Source organism: Tursiops truncatus, chromosome 10, assembly GCF_011762595.2.
Source record: "Tursiops truncatus isolate mTurTru1 chromosome 10, mTurTru1.mat.Y, whole genome shotgun sequence".
Lineage (NCBI taxonomy): Eukaryota > Metazoa > Chordata > Mammalia > Artiodactyla > Delphinidae > Tursiops > Tursiops truncatus.
This window is the reverse complement of record NC_047043.1, coordinates 68,561,843-68,584,995: the sequence shown is the minus strand read 5'-3', so window position 1 is coordinate 68,584,995 and position 23,153 is coordinate 68,561,843. Positions and strand designations below refer to the sequence as shown.

The window sequence follows — 23,153 nt, the reverse complement described above, 5'->3', positions numbered from 1 at the left end:
CCAAGAAGTTCTTGCCCTCATCAGGGAGGAACATGTGCAGTAATCAAAACCATGCTCGCCGTCACTGTGCAAGCCCTGGCCACAGTGGAGGAATCTGCTCTTCTGAACCCCCGCCAGCTTGTTAGTGGCATCATCCAAGCTTGCAGTTAACTAATTTCCCTTGACTGCATCAGGACAAAACTATGCTGAGCAATCTGGACTGTATCACCAAAGGGAACGGGGCTCAGCCGTCTGTGTGAGGGAATGGTGCACACCAAGCAGCTGTGCCAAAGAGGCCCACGGGCTGTGCATGCTCACCACGCTACCCAGCACTCCTCCAGAGGGGGACACCAAGGGTGCCCTGCATGTAGAACTGCTCCCAGGCGCCCAGCAGTTCTCCTTTTGGAAACCTTTACATTTCTGCATTTTAATGGATGGCCCCTAGATTTCCACATTGTGAAACAATGTGAGATGGCCAAGTCAATTTATAACTGAAGGTCTGGTCACCTCCAGTCCTAAGATACAATGGCCTCCTTCAGCTCTCCTTCATCCCTACTTAAACAATCAGATATCAATGGTCTAATAGAAAAGGATGCAATGCACATCATCATTAGCCAGATGCAATGCTCTTCTGCCATTTGCTTTTGCTCCCTCCCACTACCAAGAGTGAACCCCAGGGAGGCACTCAACCACCCCCTACTCTCCCCAAACATTTAGTCCTTCCTGCAAGTTTCTGGAAAATGGGAGGAGTATCTTAGCAGGATAGGAGAGAGCCCAGGCAGCCCTAGAGATGGTCTAGCCAGCCCACTAAACATGTGGTGAGGAGATGGACAAAGACCTTTCACCCTTTAAAGAACTTAGAATCTACCACATAGCCTCAGGGCCTCAGTCACTGTCAGTTTCCTTCTCCCTTTCTCCTGGCTGGTTGGCTCTTCTCCTCTGATTCACACAAGTGTAGAGCAGTAGAGCTAAAGCAACTGCAGCAAACAGGGTGGGTTCAAATCTGGGCTCGGACACACACTAGCTGGGTGACCTTGGCCAAAGCATCTCCACTCTTTGGGTGTCAGTGTTCGTATTGGGGGGATGGGGATTGTAACTGCATCTTTCTAACGAACTCATCGTGAGGATGAAATGAGATGGTTCAGTAAAGAGTCAACAGAGAAGCCTCACGTAAGAAAGTGTCTGGGTGTACAAGCACAAGAAAGAAAGAAAATATTTATGTGAGTGTGCTGTGTGCTACACAGAAAGACTGACAGCTGGTACTTGCTAAGTAGGAAGGGGTGTTGGGGCAATGGCCATGACTTATTCTTGGGAACAGGGCTCACGTACCCCTGACCTCTGCAGAGAGCACAGACTCAGCATTCGTTGGAGAGAAGGGCTGCTTCAGTAGGCACATGTGACTCTCTAAATACCTGAGACAGAAACCACCACATTGTGTGGCTGTACACTGCCCCACCCTAGGCCACACTCTGAACCCTCCCAAACACCTGGGTATTTGGCAGACAGGGAGCCAAGACAGAGATGCCAGCCTACTGCCAAATACCAGCCGGGAAGGTATCTGCCATGAAACCCTTTGTTCGTTTGTTCCCTGAATATTAACTAAGCACCTGCCATGTGTCAGGGATATCAAACACTGGCTAAATTTGCACATGATCATCACTGTGGAGTGATCATGGACCACTTTTTCTTACTTTTATTAGTAGAAGAATGTGCTCAATAATGTTTGCTTTTCCTTTTCATGATAAAAAAGTGCTTATTTGTGATGTTGCCATGGTCCATCCAAAAAAAAAAAAAAGCCTCAAGAGAAACCCATGCTATTCAGGCCAACCGCCAAACTCTAGGCTCTGACAGCAAGGAATACATCACCATCTGCCTTTTCTTTCCTTTCACCCAATCTCTGGAAGTACCCCCAACATCTCGCATTTTAAAGACACAGCAAAATCCTCAATGGGAATTTTAATGATGATCTAAAAGAGGAAAGCCAAGTTTCATTCAATGAATGGCCAGAACTTTTGGGAGAAGAATCTAAAAACAAAGAACAAATGGGCTGGGCTCACCCACCAAGATTCATGCAAGCTTCGGCATTGGTGCAGAACAGTGTCACATGTTGGTTCATGTAAATCTCAGCCCAGAGACTGGAGAGCAAAGGACAGCTGACTGGGCTCTGGATGATACTGGGGATTCTGAACCCTGCTTAACGTTGGAAGCTGGACATGATTAATGAAAGCAGTGCAGCTTTCAGGCCTAACAAAAGAAGATCAACAGTTGCCTTTAAGGATAATGAGGAAAGACCTCATGAAGAAAGAAGAGACTTTAGGGAACATGTGGACACGTCACCCTGCAGCAGAGACTCCTTCCATGTCTTCCACTGCCTTCAGGGGGTGTACCAGTTCCTCTACGTGGCTGATGACCAGACTTGCTTGATCTGGACCGCCCCTCTCAATCCACTACCATTCTTTTCCCCATCACCCCCACCTACCCACTCTCTCTACCTTCCACATTCACCCCCACTCCACTATGTCCAGTCACTGAACTCCTTTTAGTCAAGCCAGCCAGGCCTGTACTTCCTGGAGGTGGGAGAAAACTTACTACAACCTGAAAATAGCACTTTCCTCCTCAACTGTTATTCTCCTTTTTCCTGCCCTACCTCACTGCATATGCCTGGCTAACGCCTACCTACCTTAAAGTCTTCACTTCGTCATCGCTTCTTCCAAGAAGCCATCACTGAGCCCCCCGTTGGCTGCATGTTCCAGCTTTGTGCTCTCTCAGCCTCCCCACCCCAACCCAACCCTCTCTGAGACTGCTCTGTCCACACGACTGTGAGCACCTGCTTCCTGGTTTCATTCACATCCAAAGCACACACATACACACAAAACCTCAAAGTCCATGCAGGAAGACAACCTGTCTTCCTTACATACAAAAGCAGCCTCAGTACTTAACTCTTAGCACTCAACACTATTTGTTGAATAAGTAAATAACCAGAACAAAGAAATGAAAGGCAAAACTGAAGATCACTGATGGAAAAGATTAGAAACAAAGCCAAGAGAAGAAAAAAATAGTTGACACAAAGACAAAAAAATAAATAAACTAATATGATAAGAATCTCTAGCCTCTTTGAAAAACAGGTAATAACTGTTTTAGAGAAGCCTTAGTTACACATACACACACACACACACACACAAATATATATATATATATATATATATATATATATATACAGAATTAAAATACTGGCATGCTCATACAATGCAAGAATCTGATGTAGAATTGCTGGAACTCCATTAAATATTTTTATGGTTTTATTGATGCACTTTCGATTAAATAACCTTTAGAATGAAAATGTGTAGAGTTTATGTAATGAAGCAGATGAATCCACAATATTTTCACCAACACAAGGCATCCCAGGGATCTTTTGCATTACAAAAGCTTCTTGTGTAATTTGAAACACGACTGGACGTAATTAGCAGTACAGAGAAAATGAGCACCGAAAGAAAATACCATCCTCATACTTTTAATACGGAATCGATTACTTTAAAAAGCAAATCCACAGCAGGCAAAGCACTGGAGAAACGGTTCTGAAGAAAATTCTGCAAATTAAAACCAGGGCACCAGAAAGTTCTGGGTTGAACTAACAAATGATGCTCTTCTCTATTCAACTCTGCACAAACACAGGCTACAGGAGGCATTTAAATTGATTTATCAATATCAGCCCAGTTAATACTGTGTTCATTTAATGCATGGCTTAGGCTTCTGTAAAATCATTTTTCTAACTTCAGCATGGAACAGAATTAGCACCCTCATTTTTATGATAATATTGTTAATTTAATGCATGGCTTGGAGTTAGACTTCAAAGTGAATCAGAAAAATATGGCTTTTCTCTTGTCAGAGACATCTCTCTTCATGCACCAGTGGTCTGATCTTAAATTTTAACTTCAACTGCACAAAATCACTCTCATATTTCAACTGTTCTTTCATAATTCAATCATTTAGTTCATTGGTCTTAGATTGATTTTGCAATATCCTGCTCAGGAAAACTAAAACAAGTTTTAACATTATCTTTTCATGTTTATTCTCTGGAAAGATCTGGATTGGACACTTTTCAGAATACTCTATAAGATGCACTTAGGAATGAAGTTAATACAAACATGCAAAAATGGCTAGAATGAGCAAGGAAAGTCTTTTCCACCATTTAAATTCTTTTCCTCCTTTCCCCATTATGGCACTGAAAATCAAATGGCAATGATGAATTAGATTTGTACAAACGAAAAACCTACAATGTACAAGAGCTTCCAACATTAAAAATAAAGATTGTATTTTTTACTTTCTCTCTAAAACACTGAAATGTCTCCTCAAACATCTACCCAGCAAGCAAGAGAAAACTGACAGTGTAATGAAGGGTGAAATGATAATGTCCTCTCCCGTAAATGGAATCCAGCCAACTAGAACAATGCATTCAAACAGATTTGCAGGGCATTCTGAATGGAGTTTCAAACATCCCAACCCCCTGTACTTACAAGAGCCTGCAGTGGGGTCTCCCTCTAGATTGGGGCAAGTGACCATTTTAGACAGATGGAGGAAACATGTACATCATATTACTAGAGCAATTTTGCCACTGTAGAAATAGGAAAAGGAGATGGAGGAAAAAGCCACCACCACAATTTGGCAAGGCAAAACTGGTGAACCACACTTAGGGTTGGAAGAGACAATTCAAGGGAATGCAAATGAAGACTTGTCAATTACAAATCTACTATTTAGGACCCTCAAAATATTGTTGTTATGGATTGAATGCTTGTGTCCTCCCCTTAATTCATATGTTGAAGCCCTTAACCCCCAGTGTGGTGGTATTTGGAGATGGGGCCTTTGGGAGGTAATTACGGTTAGATGAGGTCATGAAAGTAGGGCTCTTGTGATGGGATTGTACCCTGATAAGAGAAGATGTGAGAGAGCTTGCCCTCTTTCTCTTTCTTTCCGCATAAGCACAGGGAGAAAAGGTCACGTGAGCAGACAGCAAGAATGTGGCTACGTGCAAGCAACGAAGAGAATTCTCACCAGAAACCAAGTCCTGCCAGACCTTGACTTTGGACTTTCCAGCCTCTAGAACTGGGATAAAATAAATTTCTGTTGCTTAAGCCACCCAGTCTGTGGTATTTAGTTATGGCAGATGGAGCTGACTAATACAGTTTCTAAGTATGCAAACATTATAACCTGCTTAGTGGACATTCTGATAATACCTAACTCTGTGCAGACCCTCCTTTGGTGCAACAATTTCACTTCTAGAGTTTATTCAACAGAAGCACACCCAATCCTGCAAAAATATATGTATGAGTCCATTCACTGCAGCACTCTTGAGTAGAAAAGAGATTAGTAACAGCATAGTGTCCAGCAAAGGGGGACTGGTTAAAAAATTAATGCCAACTATAGAGGATGGAATGCTCTGTTCTTCAGGTACACTTGATACAATACAAGTATAGAAGCAAGTTGCTGAATATTCTGTAAAATAGGATTCTATTTTTGTGGGAAAAATATGTGTTCATATATATACAGAAAAATTTGGAAGAATATGTGCCAAATGGAAAGGGAATGGGAACATTTCTGAGTTGTTTAAAATTTTTACATATGTTGCCTATATTAAAAGCAATCAATACATTAGAGTTACTGCTAATTAGTGGTTCCTTTTATGACCTCAGGCTTTTAATATAAATTCAAACATATTTGATCCCATTAAGGGAAAAGAGTTCATGATTTTACTATAGAGGCTTCAAATGAAAAAGTTCAGAGTATCTTTCTAGTTGTCGAAATAATTATGTAAATAGTCTTGAAGCTGATCATTTATGTTGAAAACTAACAAACAGATGTACAGTGAGGGTTAATGGGCCCTCTAATGGGTTTCTTTATATAAGGGGCCAATTTGGGGTAAAAAAGAATTTTTTTTTCCTTAGCTGTTCTATAATAACTGGCATGTCTACTTTTAATTATCTTAATCACCCTCTCTTCATTATTGAGTTGACACTGTTTGTATATCTTAATGAATTTACAGAGATTATTTCAATCGATTGGTTTTGTTAACAGAACAATAAATCCTGACTGATAAAGGATTCACAATGTAATTAGCTAGCTCTTATTATGCAAATTTCTGATACTTCTGTAATGAGTAATTAAAGATTAAAAAGAAAGATAGTCCCAAATTAGCTGCTTCTTAACTGTAAATGCTTCAGGATGTGTGAGGATCAGCCCACGTTTGCATATTCACAATGAGCCTGGTAACTAAAGTAACTTTTCTTGATTTGGAAACCCAAAGTTCTGTCTGAAAAATCTCCTTCAAAGAGCTATGCCTGAGGCCATACAGTTTTACAGTAAGATGGTTGAGTGGTTCAACTATATTTTCTTCACTTCTGCTCAGGAAACAGGACAAGGGGAACCTGGACAGTTTCTGAGTCCTCACTGTGCCACTTTTTCTGAGTGTGTGACCTAAAGGCAGTAGCTGCTACCTCCTGGTGCCTCTATCTCCAGGCTATGCGGTACAGAGCTCGGGTGAATATCCAATGAGATCATCTACACTGGGACACTTGGCAGTGATGCTCCATGGAAAGCAGCTGCTGGTATAATTCATTCAACAAGGATTTAAATTACTATTTGCCAGGTACTGTCCTAGGCACTGGGGATAGTACACTGAATAAACAAGACCAACCTCTGTTCCCATGGAATTTATTATTCTCTTCCTTTTCTTCTTTAGGGCTTTTTAAAATCTGAAGCTATTAAATCATGGTGCCCTGCTGTTGTGCCTTCTTGCTCCAAGTCTCATCAGAAGCTGGCAGGACACTAATCAAGCAATCCCCTCTGCAAGCCCAGTGTCACTTCAATACCCATGCCCTCTGCCCAGTGAATAAAAGTGGATGTTATAAAAAAATAAAAATAAAAAAAAAAAGTGGATGTTATGCCCATGCAGAAGGCTGCCCAGAAATAGGGTTCCATGATGACACACTCTGCTCAGGGGCCCGGAGAAGCCATGCAGACACAGGAACAGCATTCTTGGAGCATGTCCATGCCACTCATTCTTCAAATAGCAGCCCTTCTTTCATACCCTAACACTGGCCTCCTGTGTACCAGCTTTGGTTGTCCTGGCAGGGACCCTGGGAGTGATGTGACTGCACCTGCATCACAGCTGCAGGCAGAGGCAGACTCAAGTGGTTCATCCCAAGACGCGGCACTGTATGTGGCCAAATTAGCATTCAAAACTAAGTCCCATCCCTGAAGCCAAGCTCTGTCTTCTCACCACACCGCCTCCACTGCCTGCTGCAGCCACTCCATGTCCCAGAGAGAGGGGATGTGGAAAAGCACAGGTGACCAGCACACAGAAGCACCCAGCTACGTATTCAAGGAAAACAACCAGGCTCATTGTGGCTATCATCTTTGGAAAAGAGTGGGAGGGAAATAAGGAACATGATGAGACTTATACCAGAGAACGGGGGAGAAGAGGATAAAGAACTGGAGATGGACTCCTGAATTAGTGCTCCTGCCCAGGCAGTGTGTTCATGCCCGGGCTTGGTTCCCGAATCTCCCACTTCCCAGCTCTGTGACCTCCGCAAGTTACTGACACTCTCAATCCCTGCAACCTCACTTGAGAAAATGCCAAAACCACCCCCTACACGCTAGGGCTGCTGTGAGGAACGAAGATAATACCAATATGAAGATTAGGCAAATGGCACACAGTAGGCACTTAATAAATGCCACTTTTGTTTCTGAAGCTGAGATAAAGTACCCTATGAGCCTTAAACTGCTCTCTACATTTTTGTTGTCTTACCATCATGATTACTATTACTATCATTGTCATCAGACTAACCTAGCTTAAAATTAATTTCCACATGAGAAAATCTAGTAGTTTAAGGGAAATCTCGCTAGGTCTAATTCCCCAAGGTTCTGAAAGGGTTGGTTCTCCAGGAAAACTAAATCTGGTGCTACTCTTCCAGATAATAGTGCCTGAGAGCTAGGTGAGAAAAAATGTGCTCAACTGCTTTCCCAGTGACTGAAATCCCTCCAGTACCACGATTCAGTGAACTCACGTGGGACTAATGAGACCTCATCCTAGGGCATCTAATGCTATGTATACAAAAGCAATAAGAATGTTAACTGCTTGCTGATAAAAGATCACATGAACTCAAAGTGCAAAGAAAGTACAAAACAGCTGCAATTACGGCAATTATGTTGAAGAAGTCGTCATCCCCCAGCGTATCCAAAATAGATGAGACTGTTTGCTTTGCGATCGTCAGACGGAGCCCTTTCATGCTGCCACTGACATCCACTAAAATGACCACGTCTTTCGGAGAAGTCGCTGCCTGGATGTACCTAGATCAGAGGAAAATTAAGTAAAAATGAATCCTGAATCTCTACGCAAGTTTCCTCTTTTAAAAAATAACTAAGAGGTTTGACCGTTTCCTACCATTTTCGGTTCCTGCAGTCAAAGGCAATGACTCCATTCTCATCTGGTTCCCATTTAATCCCTAGAAGAAAAATGGAGTTATAAGAAACCCAGAAACTTCAAATATTTATTCACAGCATTTCAAGGCTGCTCTGCTTTGCTGATTGAATGAACAGGGTGAAAAATCACATGCAAACACCGACCCTGGAGCTCATCACATGTTCCATCATCAACTCTGGGAAGGTGCTTTAGGGCTGGAACGCCATAGCAAACACGGCCTTAGCTCAGGCACTCCAAGATCTGCTAGAGAGTGGTGACATCTTTAGTAACCCACTGTCCATCAAGAAAGGACATGACTCCAGCCCCTTCCCATGGCTAATGATAAAGTTAGCCAAGGTCATTTCTCACTGTCCTTCAAGTTGCTGGACCTGGCTGCATCATTCATGGATCTCTGGGCAGGGTCAGGCCCCGTCCCTGGACCCAGATAGGTATATGTCTAGGGCACGGGGGGTAGAAAGCATTCAATGTTTCCATCTCAGAATATACACAAGTCTGTTCTCTTCTCAGTTCTGTTTTGTCTTGGCCTTCTACACTGAAATGAAATAAAATGGCCCTAACTATACTGCATAATAAAATTTCAATTTCAGTCTTTGAAGCCTGGGGGTTTTTCTCCTTACGTAAAATGGGATCCAACATCCTTAGTCTCATGGCTTGCAGACTGGTCAGGATATGTCCAAGGTTCACATGCTCTATTTACAACTTAATCTTTATGAATAAACTTTCATTTAAAAAGAAAAGGGTTTGCTGCCTAAAAATAAGATAGAAAATCATTGTTTTCAACCATCAGTACTGCTCAGGGATGGAGGATTAGAAACACAGATTTTGGAGTTAAGAAAATAAAACAGAAAAACTATTTTCACAGCAGAAAATCCTGACTTTGTAGCATTGAGATTCTCCTTTCCAATTAATAAGGGTCAGTTTTCTGGACCACACTGGGCCAATAATAGGCACTTGCTTAAGATAACATCACTAAATTATTCCAGAGATAATCATGAGATGGCAGCTTGTAAACCAAAGAGTCATTTTGTTTTGTCCTCCTTGTACCTACATTTCCCACGTGCAAATGGACCTAATTTAAAAGTTCTCTGTAACAAATTGGAAAACAGAAGTATGAGAAGCCATTGCCAATTGAAGGTTATTAGGTAATGAAGATAAAATAAAAGTGACATAATATATTGTACACTAAAGGAGAAGAATGCAATTTATTTTAAAAACATCTGACATACTACATTTGTATAAAGCCAAGTACAGCTAGGATGACAGTCTTCACACATAATGAAATTATATATATAGTGAGGCTAGGTAATGTTCCAATGTGTAATTCCACAAAGAACTGGTTTGAGTCCAAATAAAGAGAGTTTTTTTTAATGTGTTGATGCATGGTAGACATTCAGTGGACATTCTTTGAGTTGAATTGTGGCCAGTGTTTTTAGACCACAACCATATCTGATCATCCTCCACCTCACCCGTACTCTGCCACCCTTCCTCCATCACAGCCTTATCACCATGTGCTCCACTGGGGGAGAAAACATGCAATTCTGTTTTACTGTCCTAGCATTTAGGCCAGGGCCTAGGAAGAAGGAATTAATGACACTCAATGCTCTCCTTTTGGATTGAGGTCCTTTCCCTGCAAATGGGCTTGTAACTCCACCCATGCACTGCTGAAACTTGGTGCTTTTCAAAAAGGCTCTAGGGAAAGAATCCTTCCTTGCCTCTTCTTAGCTTCTGGTGGCTCCCAGCAATGCTTGGTGTTCCTTGACTTGTAGCTCATCTTTCCAATTTCTTACTCCATCTTCACGTGGCTGTCTTCCCTCTGTGTCTGTATGTCCTCCCTTCTCATAAGGACACCAGTTACATTGGATTTAATCCTAATCCAGTATGATCACATCCCAGCTATATTAGATCTATTTCCATGAAAGTTCACATCTGAGGCTCCAGGTGGACATGAATTTGGAGGGACGCTATTTAACCCACTACATGTAAGAAGCGTAGGACTTGTAAAACAAAAGTGAGGGGTGGCCACAGGGTAAAGAGGATTACCCCTGGGCACAGAGAACCATGTTTGCCAAGGTATGAGAAGAGCATGTCAAGTTCAAGGAGCTGAAGGAAGGCTGGTGTGGCTGTGCAGAGAGGATGTCTATAGCAAAGAAAGAGCCTGGGTGACAGCAGGAACCAGGAGGCTCACGCCCTTCCTGGTCAGGACAGGAGGTACATACTAAGAGGATGAAGACAGTACCTCAACACAGTTCTAGGCACAGCTGCCCTGGATCTAACAATAAAGGTCACACTTTGACTCAAAGACAGGGTTGTATGGGCCCTGGAGGATCATCTCACCCACACCTAACCTTTGGGCCCAAATCTTCATTTCATAGCAGGGACTCCAAGGCTCTCAAAGTTCAACAGATTTTCCTGAGATTTCTAGTTAGGACTGGGACTTGATCTCCCAAATCCCATGCCACCATTCTCTTCCTTACACAGGCAGTATAAGGAGGTTCCATGAGAATTTACTGTATCTTAGTGTCAGTTAAGTGTATAAAAGTAAAACTGGTTTCCATGCCATGGGAGGAACATCTGAGGGCCTTTAATCTGCTTATGTTCATCTTGAACCTCTGCTGCTGGGGCAGCAAGAGGCAGCATTTACCAAACTAATCTGACCATTGAGCCCTTCCTTTCCCAAGAATCTCACAACAAAATGATTTAGGAGACAACCTTCAGGAAACCCTGTCCCAGATGGTACTGTCTCTCCTAGGACATTTCAGCATTTTAGTATATACTTTTTTGTACACACAGATATTTTGAAAATGTTCAAGTAATCAAATCCCAGAGAAATAATAGTTGGTTCATCTTAAATCTCTGAGATCCAAGGAACTGTCACTTAACCAAGGAGTACCCTCAGGAGCCATATCATTTCTGGAAGTGTCAAATGCCTCATGGGATTCCTCCAGGCTGGCTGGGGCATGACTCTCAAGATAAAAGGAACAGTGCAGTTCAGCAGCAGCTTTCACTGCCATTCAGCCTTCTCTCGGCGGCACTCCAGACTTCAGGACCAGCATCAGTGATGCCTGCCCTGCCTTCCTCGGCCTGCCTTCCTCAGCTTTCACAAGACAAGGTCCCTAGAACATTCAGCATATCCACAGGTGAAACTGAAAATAATGTCAAAATCTCTACTGCAGACTCAAATGCTCAAATCTGATTAGATGTAAAATATTGTACAATATTCCTATATACTATTGTTTCTCTCCCAAAGGCATTATAAACTAATATTGGAGGGAAATTAATTTCATCTAAGGCAACATATGTCTTCATAATCTTCTTGGCACATGAAAATGAAGAGTAGGGCCAACAGAGCAGAGCCTAACTCAGCATCATCTGAAAGTCAGGTGATTCAATGAATGTGTTCCCTGCTGGCGCTGGCTGGAACTGGGTCTCTGCCACTGGCAACCAAAATCTCTAACGAATGCACTTCCCCACAAGAGGGAGCTTCGCGAGGGCAGTGACCTTTTCCGCTTAGCTCACCATTTTATCCTCAGGGCCCCACACAGGGCTTGGAACAAAGCAAGAACTCAGGACACACTTATGTAAGAATGAAGGAACTTCCCTTCTGCTTATGACATTTACACTTAGCACTGATTCATACTATTGTACCACTCTAAACATGAAAAGAAGCATCCTAAAAAGAAAAAAAAAAAATCCTAGCAAAAAAAGCCCATGGATCCCTCATCTAACAATCATTTTATGTCCAAGAAACAAGAGGTGTACTCTGTTCAGAACCAAGCACTGAGTGAGCACTGACACGTATCAGGGCAGTGAAGCCCTTTGGAGGACTGTGACCTATGTCTTTATTCACAAAGAAAATATGCAGAAATTTTACAAAGTCAAAATTCTGCCACCAATATCAAAAAAGAACTGTAAGCATTTCTGAGTCAACTATTCTGATTCTGACTGATAAAAATCTTGTACATAAATTAATCTCTCCAATTAGAGAAACCCTTTATGAGGATTTTCTTTTGTTATGGACTGAATGTTTGTGTCCCACCAACATTCATAGGTTGAAGAACCCTATGTTCTGGTATTGAGAGGTAATTTTCTTTGCGAGGCAATTAGGTTTAGATGAGGTCATGAGAGTAGAACCCCCATGATGGGATTAGTGCCCTTCCAGGAAGAGTAAGAAACACCAGAGCTTCCTTTCTCTCCCATGTGAGGACACAGGAAGAAGGCAGCCGTCTGCAAGCCAGAAAGAGGGGTCTCACCAAGAACCATATCTGCCAGCACCTTGATCTTGGTCTTCCCAGCCTCTAGAACAATGAGAAATAAATGTCTGTTGTTTAAACCACCGAGTCTGTGGTGTTTTGTTATGGCAGCCCGAGATGACTAATACATCTCTATTATCAGATTTTAAATTTGAAACTTTCAATTTAGTTTGAAGACTTCCTGCTGGTGGAGACAACAGATGATCTGTGGTTTCTTCTTATTTGCTCCACCTTCATCCAAATGCCACGTGGTAAGATGTCCTTGTGGCTTCCCTGATGGATCAGCCCCCCACCATGCTCTATTTTCACAACATCTGCATTAAATTTACTCTCCGTTGAGTGTATCAAAGCAGACTGCAATTTGGTGACACTAGAACTTTAATAGACCACTGTTTATTATAATGTTATCTTTAATAGAATGCTTATTGTTTAAATTTCTGTGAGCTCCAGGAGGAACCATGCATGCCCTGCTGAACACAGCTCTCGGGAAATGTTGAAAAATCTGGCAAAGCAGGCACTCGGCAGGCAAGTCTCAGGGGACAGATGCTAAGTGCAGGGCAAACAACTCCTGAAGACAGAGGCCGGCAGTCTCTGTGCCTCAAAGTGGGAAGACATCAGGTGCCTAGGCTTACTTAATGAAAACATAAAAGACTCCACTTAATTGCTCCAAGATTATGCAGGGCGTTTTTTTCCTTCTTTTAGGTTGAGCTTGTTAATTTCTACAGCTGTGATGTTGGCACAATTGCAGCCTCGAGTCCTGTTTTCACAACTTGTAAGCAAAATTAAAACTTCCTTTTTTAATTACAATTCAAACCAAGCCAGAATTAAATTCCTGTTGCAAAGCAGAGGCCTGGGAAGACCCTAGAAGGAACACTTGTTCCAAAGTCACGATGGACAAACTCTGACAAACATATTCATTTGAGGGTGCTCTTGGTGGCACTGACGTCAGTAGTGCTTTGGCCATTTCAACCTCTCCTTTCAGGAGCAGTCAGCTTTAGAGTAGGGAAACCTAAGCTCAAATGTTTCCATTTCTTACATTTTTCAGTCAGAATTTAACTCAGCCCATTATGGACTACTCCTTTCCCTGGTAATAATAACAACAATAATAGTAATAGTAGTAATAGTAATAAAAGCAATCTCTTGTCCAGAAAGATGAAATATGATACGTTTCACACTCCAATACCTCACTTTAGGTGGCAGCTCTATGAATAACTCTATTGAGGAAGATGCTGAAACCACACGTAGATCCAAATGTGGGTGTGCACATGTATGCAGATGCCACACTGCATTCCTGTCCTGTACCCTCACAAGAGATTTAATAGATTTGAACTTAATCTTTCATTTTCTTCTAAGGGAAGGGAAAAAATTGTTAACCCTTGACCCTAAAGGAAAATATCACAGGATCAGTAACTTGAATCATAATTCTCAATGCAGGGATACTCACCTGGATACTGCCTAAAAAAGCCCTTTGCACTTCCAAAGTACTGCCATATGAGACTCGGGTCACGATCAAAGTTATCTACAAAAACTTTGTTTAGGGACTCGGACCAATAAACCCCATTGACAATTGCTGGATCTGGGGAAAAAAGGCGGGGAGAGAGAAGAGGAATGTTACAAACCAAAGTGAAACAGAACCCCAGCTGGCATCCCACGTAGCTGGCAGATATCACCATGGGGCCCATCCTGCAGGAAGCTGTGAAGAAAGTTATAGCTCCCGAAATGTTTAGCTCCTGGGAATTCCAGCTTTATGTACATTAGAGTTTCCCCATCCTGCCTGAGCCCTCTAAGCCACCCAGGAGACTCTACTGATGACTCCTTACTTGAAAGGCACATCCCTTTTTGGGTTACTTTCAATCTGGCTGAGCAAATAGTTCAGAGAAAGCAAAGAGAGACTTTCTTAGCATTCTGTTCCACTTTTCGGCTCCTGAGTCAGAACTCAGCATTGAAAACAGGAAAAATGTGTTTTCTGTCACTGCAGTCACCTCAGCCAACGCAGCCCTGTTCCAATTCTCTCCACCTCTAACTTAAAAGTCTGCTTTAAAAATAAATAAATAAGTAAATTGGAATTACATAACTAAATCTCTCTACCTCTTTTGTTCAGCAGATTATGAGCTCCATAAGGGCAGGAACAATCTTGCTTTGATCTCCTGCTGCACACCTTTGACCAGCACGTGGCAGAAACTCCAAAAATGTATGGATGGATAAAGAGATGAATGGATGAATGGATGGATGGATGGACTGATGAATAAAAGGCTGTTCTCCAATTCCAGACAACTATCTACTCTTCTGCCCTGTCATCCCATGAGCAAATGTCTTTTCCTCACCCTTGGGAGCCCAAAGATAACCCCTTGTCTTTTGTCCACAGATGAGAATTAAGAGTGAAGACAAAGACAGAAAATATATACTTCTTGCATACTGATCAAAGCATGGTGGATCACTGAGGATACTCTTTAACTGTCCACTTTTTTTTAACCTTGGAAGATCCTGTTTCAAAATAATGCAACACTCAGCAAAATTTTGTTGCAAGAGTATAGATAATTGTCCAGTCCCAGTATGATGAGGGTAAGGATGACAATAGGATGAGCATGTTAATAGTTAGGAAGAGGAGGAGGAGGAGAAACCTTTGTTGAGTCCTTCCTGCAAGGCAGGCACTGTGCTCATCTTCACTCCTGTCACCCCCACCACAGCCCTCCACAGCAGGTCCACTGTTGTTCTCCATGCTATACAAGTGGAAACGGAGAACCAGGAGGTCAGGTTCTTTCCTAAAACACCCAACTAGCAAATGGCAAAGCCTCTTATCTGTGATTTCCTTATTTGTAAAATGGGGATAATAATACCCAATAATTTGGCCTGTTTGGAAGGTAAAACACATTGGCAGAAAGGGACTAATGGCCATAGGCATTCACAAAGTCATCAAGGGAGCTTAGTCCAATCCCCTGGAGTCCAGCACCCTCACCAGAATTCCCTGTGGAACTGTGAATCACAGTAACCCCACTGTGGCGTCCTCATTCCAAAGATCCCTCCATACTACACAGACAGTGGGTATGGGGACAGATTCCCTCAGTCTAGCCCATACGTTGCACAGCAAGCCAACGAAAAAAGTAACTCTAGAAATGCTTATGTAAATTAGGTACACTGCAAGGAAACTCACTGTTGGCACTGTGCTAGCCACTCCTCCTCGCTGCGTGCCCTTTGCCAGCTGGCTGCCCACAAGATGTGGAGGATGAGACAGAGCCGCGATATGACGCCTGACCCAGTGGACAGACATGGCGCCTTGTCTTACTGTCTTACCTCCAGCCTGTCTCATTCTTTCAGACCACTTACACGGATGCAACAGGCAAGCGGGATTCTAACTCTCATCTCAAGGGCAAATGCTCTAACTCTTGTAAACTATAATAAACCACATCATAGACTGGGAGAGTGAAAATGATCAAGTCAACTCTTTCCTGTAAAGTAATTTTGAGTTAAGACTATCCTCACCATCCTGGAAAATGGAGTTCTTTATTGTTCCTGTCCAGGCTTTACAATAATTACTGTGACTCACTCCTTGCTACGGAAGCCACTTAAATTAATCCACGAAGGTGCAAATACAATAATGACAGTGAAAAATCCACGGTTCTTGCCTCTTCCATCAATAACTTCAATTATAAAAACCTTCCACAATTAGAAGCGAAAATTCCATTTCACGGGCTCCCTGTCTCAACATGTTAAGGAGTTCACCAGTTTCCAGTTAGACAATTCTTTTTTCTTGAGCATGATTTCTCTGGGGGTAGTATCTCCAGATGGCCCTACTAACCTAAGATTGTTCCTCCCTCTGCGAACTGTGAGCACCTTCAGAAATTGAAAAAGAACTGTAGTGCCTGAGGATCATTTCATCCACTTCATTTGGATACCACATCTCGCTCTGAAATTATGTCTCTTTAAGAACAGAAGGCTTTGGTTTTCCCAGGGTATGATGAATAAGGGAAGTAGAATCACTAAAAAATATGGTCTAGTTAAAATAATCTAAGGGGTTTAACGGACTGTATTAGCTTCACGTGGCTGCTGTAAGAAATTACCACAAATTGGGGTGGGGGTGGGGGCTTAAAATAACAGAAATGTATTCTAGAGGCCAAAAGTTCAAAATCAAGGTGTTAGCAAGATTGGTTCCTTCTGGAGGCTCTGAGGGAGAATCTGTTCCATGCCTCTCTCCTAGCTTCCGGTGGTCGCCAGCAACCCTTGACGTTTCTTGTCTTATAAACACATCATTCCGATTTCTGCCTCCATCTTCACTTGGCCTCTGTGGGTCTCTGTGTCAAGTCTCCCTCTCTTTTTTCTTTAAGAAAACCAGTCACTGGATTTGGGGTCCACCCTAAATTCAACATGAGCTCATCTCAAAATCTTTAGCTTAATTACATCTGCAAAGACTCGATTTCTAAATAAGGTCACATTTGAAGGATGTACTGGAGGTTAGGACTTGGACATATCCTTTAGAGGCCACTATTCAACCCATTACATGTACTCATACTCTCTTAATTATCCTATACAATATACCCATATTCTATGGTTGTTAATGTACTATTTTTAAAATCTGAGTTTAATAGATGCAGGCCTTTTTCCTGCTGAAGGATGTTTAAAGGCCTTCTCCCTTTTCTTCTTTATGGGAACAATTCAGATTTTCACGTCTGCATTGTAATTTTATGAGCTTACAATTCTTCCTGACCTCTTTCAATTGGTCCTACCTGTAGTGCAACAAACTGGACTAAAATCATTTCCCCTAATGTTTAGTGTTGTGTCAATGCCCAGCCTCTCTGCTCAATAAAGTGAACTCCACATAACATGGTTATTTTCCCAATGTTCCTGTCCATTCTGCATCAACTTATGATTCATATTGGTCAATATCAAGTCCAGGAATAGCAATTCTTCCTCCTGTTTCCTCTACCTTCTGAGAGATTAAATTACCTCCAATGCCAGTCAAAAATTATCAGACGTTCAGCTTTTAGTAAAACAGACTACTAGCAGAAGTTTAGAGAGTAAGAGTGTCCCATACCACCTTTCTGATCAATTTTCAATTTGTATCTGAAAAGCACTCACACATCCCTGCTCTGTTTTTATAATACATCATACAATCCATCAAAAAATCACATTTGTAGCTTCCTTTTTTATTTCCATCCAATAACTGCTCTCATCTGTGCTTTCCTCTGAAGCTTGCACTTTGCTGCATAGGGGTCACCTGATGTTGCAGACGGCTAACGTTCTCTCTGCACACTCCCCCTTACACACATGCACACACATTTCCTTTTAGTTCTATTTCTGTGAATGAGTAACCATCGCATTTCAGTCCCGAGTTCCATCCTCCTGTGACCTATCTAAGATGATGAGCCTCAAGCAAATTAATGTATGTAGAACACTTAGCACAGCAACTGGCACATACAAAACACTCCATACATACTGGCCATTATTTGCTTCGTGTCTTAGCAAATAAATAAGGTTCCAAGAAGACTCCCAACTTTCCTCCCTGTTCTCTGCAGCGTGCCTCTGGGCAGCACCCCAACATTGCAGTCACCAGTCTGGAACTTGGGCTCTGGAGCTGGAATCCCAGGTTTGAGACCTCACTCTACACTTGTTAGCTAATGGCTTTGGACTTGTGACTTAACTCCCCTGTGTCCCAATGTCTCCATCTGTGGAAGGCAAATGAGAGCAGCCCTCCCTCGAAAACTGGTGGTACAAGGCACATAGGTGCCCAGCAGCAGGAGGGCTCCACCAGGAGGGTACATCACCAGTTGCAGCTCTATGGTGAGTCCCCAACGCCCCACCCAGGGCAGTCCAGCTGTCGTAGGAACATCCAGGTAAGGCTCTACCTATGTGTCTTCCTCCCTTCCTCAAATTATCAGGGTCAGGCACTCTCGATGATTCTTCCATTTGTTCATTTGATTAATATTTATTGAGCACCTACTATCTCAGGCATTCAGCACTGAACCAGATAGATCATGAAGCTGACATTTCAGTCTGACGAGGGGAGACAAGGAAAAAGAAATGAGAATTCCAAATAGAAATGGGTGTGATGAAGACAAGTAAAAGGGATGGTAGGCTTGAGAGTTACCCTGTGTGATTAGTTGGGGAAAGTGGAGTTACTCAAATTGGGCGGTCAAAAATGACCTCTTTGAGGAGAGCCCTGAATGCAAAGAAGGCATCAGCTCAAAACCCCCTTGGCCAGCAAAAACTTTCTAGGCAAAGAGAACAGCAAGTTCTGAAGTCTGGAGCTGGGAAGAAACCCATGTCTTAGGGAACAAAACAACAAAGCCACAAGTATTACTAGAGCCTTGTGAGCAAAGGAGAGAGTTACAGGATGGGGCTGGAGAGGTGGGCAGGCCATGGTGAGGATTTTAGCAGATCAGCAAAGTTTCCTGCCAAGTATACATTTTCTAACAGACGTAATCTGTGCTCCACCAGTGCCAAGGCCCATCATGCTTTTATTCATGGTTCAAAAATCAAATTTCTTTTCTTCTGAAACCTATAGCCAGCATAGCCTACTTCCTTTTTACAGGACACACCCTTCAAACAATCAGGATCTTTATGGATGCCTTAGTATTTGAGTTTCCTCTCCAGACCTCAAAGTTACCTGATACTCCCTTCATCTTTTTTCTCAATATCATTTATTCTCCAGTGAATTAGCAGCACTGTATTAATTTAAACTTGCCATTTTCCAGCACAAAATACGGGTCCATTTCTAGAGGATCTGAGCATACATGAACAATTATAGGCTAATATTGAATTACAAACTACTGTTACCCAAAAGCAATTGTTTGAAGGGAAGGGACTGAATTCATGTTCAACTGGGTTTTGAAGTATGGCCCTTGTAAAGAAGGCATTTATTTCCTGCCTTGAACAAGCTGGAGGAAGGATCTTGGGCTTTCCTAAAGTCTTTGAAGGTGTGTGTCTCCTGGATATAAAATTACACCAGCACAGGGATTACTGGGGGCACTGAGTCCACGCAGTTTTCCTCAGCCCCGCATGCTGGACGAGATTCAAGAGGAGAATGGCTGGAGAGGTTTGATGTCTCCCATTTCAGCAAGCAAATGACGTCTCTCTCGTTCATTCTAAATAGATCATAGATTAAATAATGAATACTTTTGATGCTAATTATCAAACACTTAATATGTATTGGAAAATAGCCCTTAATGTGTGTTGAATTATAAAATAGATAAGCAAAACATTTACCCTTCCTCTAAACTTAGTGATGTGCCAGATATTAAATGCAGCTTGCTTTTCCCAAATCTGGAGGCATTTTCTGGCAGTCCTGGGAAGAGAGGGATGAGGAATACTCATGGCCCAGTGCTGAACCACTCTGGATGGAGCTAGGAAGAAAAGTGAGTGGGGAACACAGCTACTAGTTTGGCAAAAACTAGAGGGTACCTTAGACTCTCAGCCCATTGCCTCGATGTGCTAGACTTCAGGAGCTCATTCCCCAGTGGGATTTTACGTCAATGATGGAACTTGTTTGTTCGGATTTTTTGCCTTAAGTATATCAACTTTAAATAGTCCTCCTCCCTTAACATATTTAAATTTTTGTGGAGAAACTTGCATTTCTTCCTCCTTGTCATTCCTTATCCCCCTGGAATAAACCATTCCCAAGTCTTTGTCAGAGATACTAAGAAAAAGAAAATTATGTGATAGAAATCAAAATAATAATGATACTGATAGCAGCAGAGATTGCCATTTCTGGCACATTTATAATGTGCCACGGACTATGCAGGACAGTTACAAACTACTCTTCCTAGCCCCATTTTACAGATGAGGAAACTGATCCTCAGAGCATTGAAGTCCATTGCCCCAGTACATCACCTGCCCAAGGTAGAGATTAGCTAAATTGCATGTTGTGTCCAAGCTATTAGTTGGAAGAAGACTGGAATGGAGGCCTCAAACTCTACTACTCACCAGATAGTAAGGGGTGGGGGGAAAAAGGTGGCATGGGAGGTGCAGTCAAGGTAACATGTGGCTCAGAGCAGGCTGTCTGCCCCCAGCTGTCAACAAATAAATGAAGTGGGTGGTCTGGAGGAGTGGGCTGGGATCAAGCTTTCTTGGGGACCCTGACAGCATCTTCACACTTAATGCTCCAGGCATGTGTGTGAGTTGAAGAGGACGTGGTGGATAAAGATAAGGTAGAGCCCATCTGCAAGGGTCCCCTAATGCATCCCCCTTGGGGTCTCTGCTGCAGAGCCACAGTGAAGCTCTTTCATCACCATCAGCATCTGGATTTGGGGGCTGCTTGCAGAGGGGACATTTACAAGGCATAAAATCTTGGATAAGACACTCTAGAGTGAAGATAAGCATATCTCATAGGGCTTTGGATTCTAAAGTGGCATCTGATAAACTGTAGTTAAGCTGGTATCACTAATTTAAAACACCTCATTTGATATGTGATCTTGTCCCATTAACTGAGTCTCCCTTGAGGTCTCTAACAAAGAGCTGAAGAATCAAAGCCTACTTCCTCCCTGAGGTTTTGCTCTGGTTAGAAAGGGAATAAAACTCACCTTGGACAGGTTCAGAGATGGGGTGAGCACAGCCACCCCTTTCCCACCAACAAGTACTAGAATAATACCAGCCTTGCAAGACCCTTGCTGTGGCTCTCTGGAACCTGGCATCCTGATTGCAAATCTGTGCTGAATTCCAAGGCAAGATCATACACCCTGACCCAGAAGTTTCAGTAGTTTCTGCTAACCCATCACTCAGAGACTACATCTCACTGCCCAATGCTCTAAGACGATCTGGTCTGGCCCAGGATCCATTTTCAAATTTGCTTCTCCTCCAATTCCCAACTTACACCCACATCCCCACCCTGGATAATCTTATTGAGGCTTTTCTTTTCTTGTCTCATTTATAGTAGCTGTTCCTACTGCCATTGTACAACCCATTTAAAGGGTGTAAATCATGTCATATTTTCTAACATTCTCCAAAGCATTTAGCCCCTGTACCCGATGTAGTATGCATTTATTCATTCATTCAGAAAATACCTGCTGAATGACTACTGTGTGCCAGGCACTGTGTTAGGATTTGGTGACAAAGCAATGGGGAAAACCAGGCAAAGCCTTTAACTCAAAGGCATGTATAGTCCATTGGGGAAGGCAGAAAACCCAATAACTATCGAATTAATTAAGTTATGATTAGTATCAGAAGGGGCAAAACACGATGTTGGGGAACATGTTCTTAAGCAAGGTCTTCCTAACACATTATTGATCAAGCTGGAATTTGAGGAATGAATAGGAATTAAAAGTGGGGCCGGAGGTGCAGCTGCAGAGTGGTCCTGGCATTGCCAACTGCAAGTTTAAATACCTGGAATTCAGAGGACAAAAAGCTTGGGTGGGAGGGATCAAGGATGAGAACTTAGCAGGATCTTGAAGACCCTGGGCTGCAGTCTGCTGGCAATCTCAGGAGCAATGGAGGCCCCTGGAGGGTTTGAAGAGAGGGCAGGTACACACTCCTGCCATTTGGAGAGCAACCAAGCAGAGGCAGGAGAGTGAGGGTGGAGGGACTGTTTAGAGGCTCCTACTGTCCTTCCAGGGGGACAGGATGGTGCCTGCACTAGGGTGGCAGAGTGAGAGGAGCCACTGGTGTAGAGAGGACAATCTCACCAAACAAGTTTTGCACTCTGAAGGCAGGCATTTATTCCAGAGGTAGAAGCTCTCTTCTGCATCGTCCCAGCATCCAAGCAGGGCGTCCTCGACAGCAGGAAGCCTGGAGGACAGTGCTTCAGAGTACTGCATCCTAGGGGAGTTCACCCAAGGGGAGCTGGCATGCTTCTTAGATGGCACACAAATGGGAAAATCTACTGATGGAAACAGGCAAGAGTTTGTCCTCCAACAGTTGGATTGTCACAGATTTGCAGACACCAATTTTTCTGTTGCAACAGTCCTCAGAATGTACATCCCAGCCAGCTGTTCTTGCAGTGTGTCCCTAATCGATAGAAGTTATTCATAAGCAACATGAAAGAGTGGGAACCATAAGAAAAAAAATCCTTGACCACACATTTGGGTGTTGGAAACCTTTAGCAAGACTTTTTCTGGGCACTGCTATGGGCTCACACGGTGCCAACTGCCCTACATGCCTCATTCACCGTCAAACTGACAGCTCCTGGGAAGGCGCATACTATTTCTGAAGGGTGGGAGAACCGAGGTCCTGTTGGGGAAAAGCTACACAGCCTGAGATGGGCCAGGCTGTCCTTTCGCCTAAAGTGAAAGTGTCCCTCAGAAGTGGCGATGCAGGGGGTACGGGGAGAGGGTGGGGTGGGGCTCAGAGACCCTTAGTCCCGGGCCTCTGTCCTAAACACACACACACACACACCCCACTCAAAGTAAAGCCAAATAAACGTACCCATTCAGTCAATAAGCATTTAAAATTACCTAGGGTATTTGAAGGCTTGTCCTGTGTTCCATGGGGGGGGCGTGGGGGAAGCGCACAAAGAAACAATT

At 42.9% G+C, this 23,153-nt stretch overlaps 1 protein-coding gene across 2 annotated transcripts in view; it reads right to left on the bottom strand.

The window, feature by feature from the left end:
• CACNA2D3 (calcium voltage-gated channel auxiliary subunit alpha2delta 3) overlaps positions 1–23,153 on the bottom strand; it is a 788,131-nt gene that overhangs the window by 419,821 nt on the left and 345,157 nt on the right. For both annotated transcript variants that reach the window (XM_073811245.1, XM_073811246.1), the window contains exons 6-8: positions 14,150–14,281; positions 8,417–8,477; positions 8,172–8,322 (exon numbers count right to left, since the gene is read on the bottom strand). In XM_073811245.1, coding sequence (XP_073667346.1) covers positions 8,172–8,322; positions 8,417–8,477; positions 14,150–14,281 — 344 coding nt within the window. The remainder of the gene's footprint in view (positions 1–8,171; positions 8,323–8,416; positions 8,478–14,149; positions 14,282–23,153) is intronic.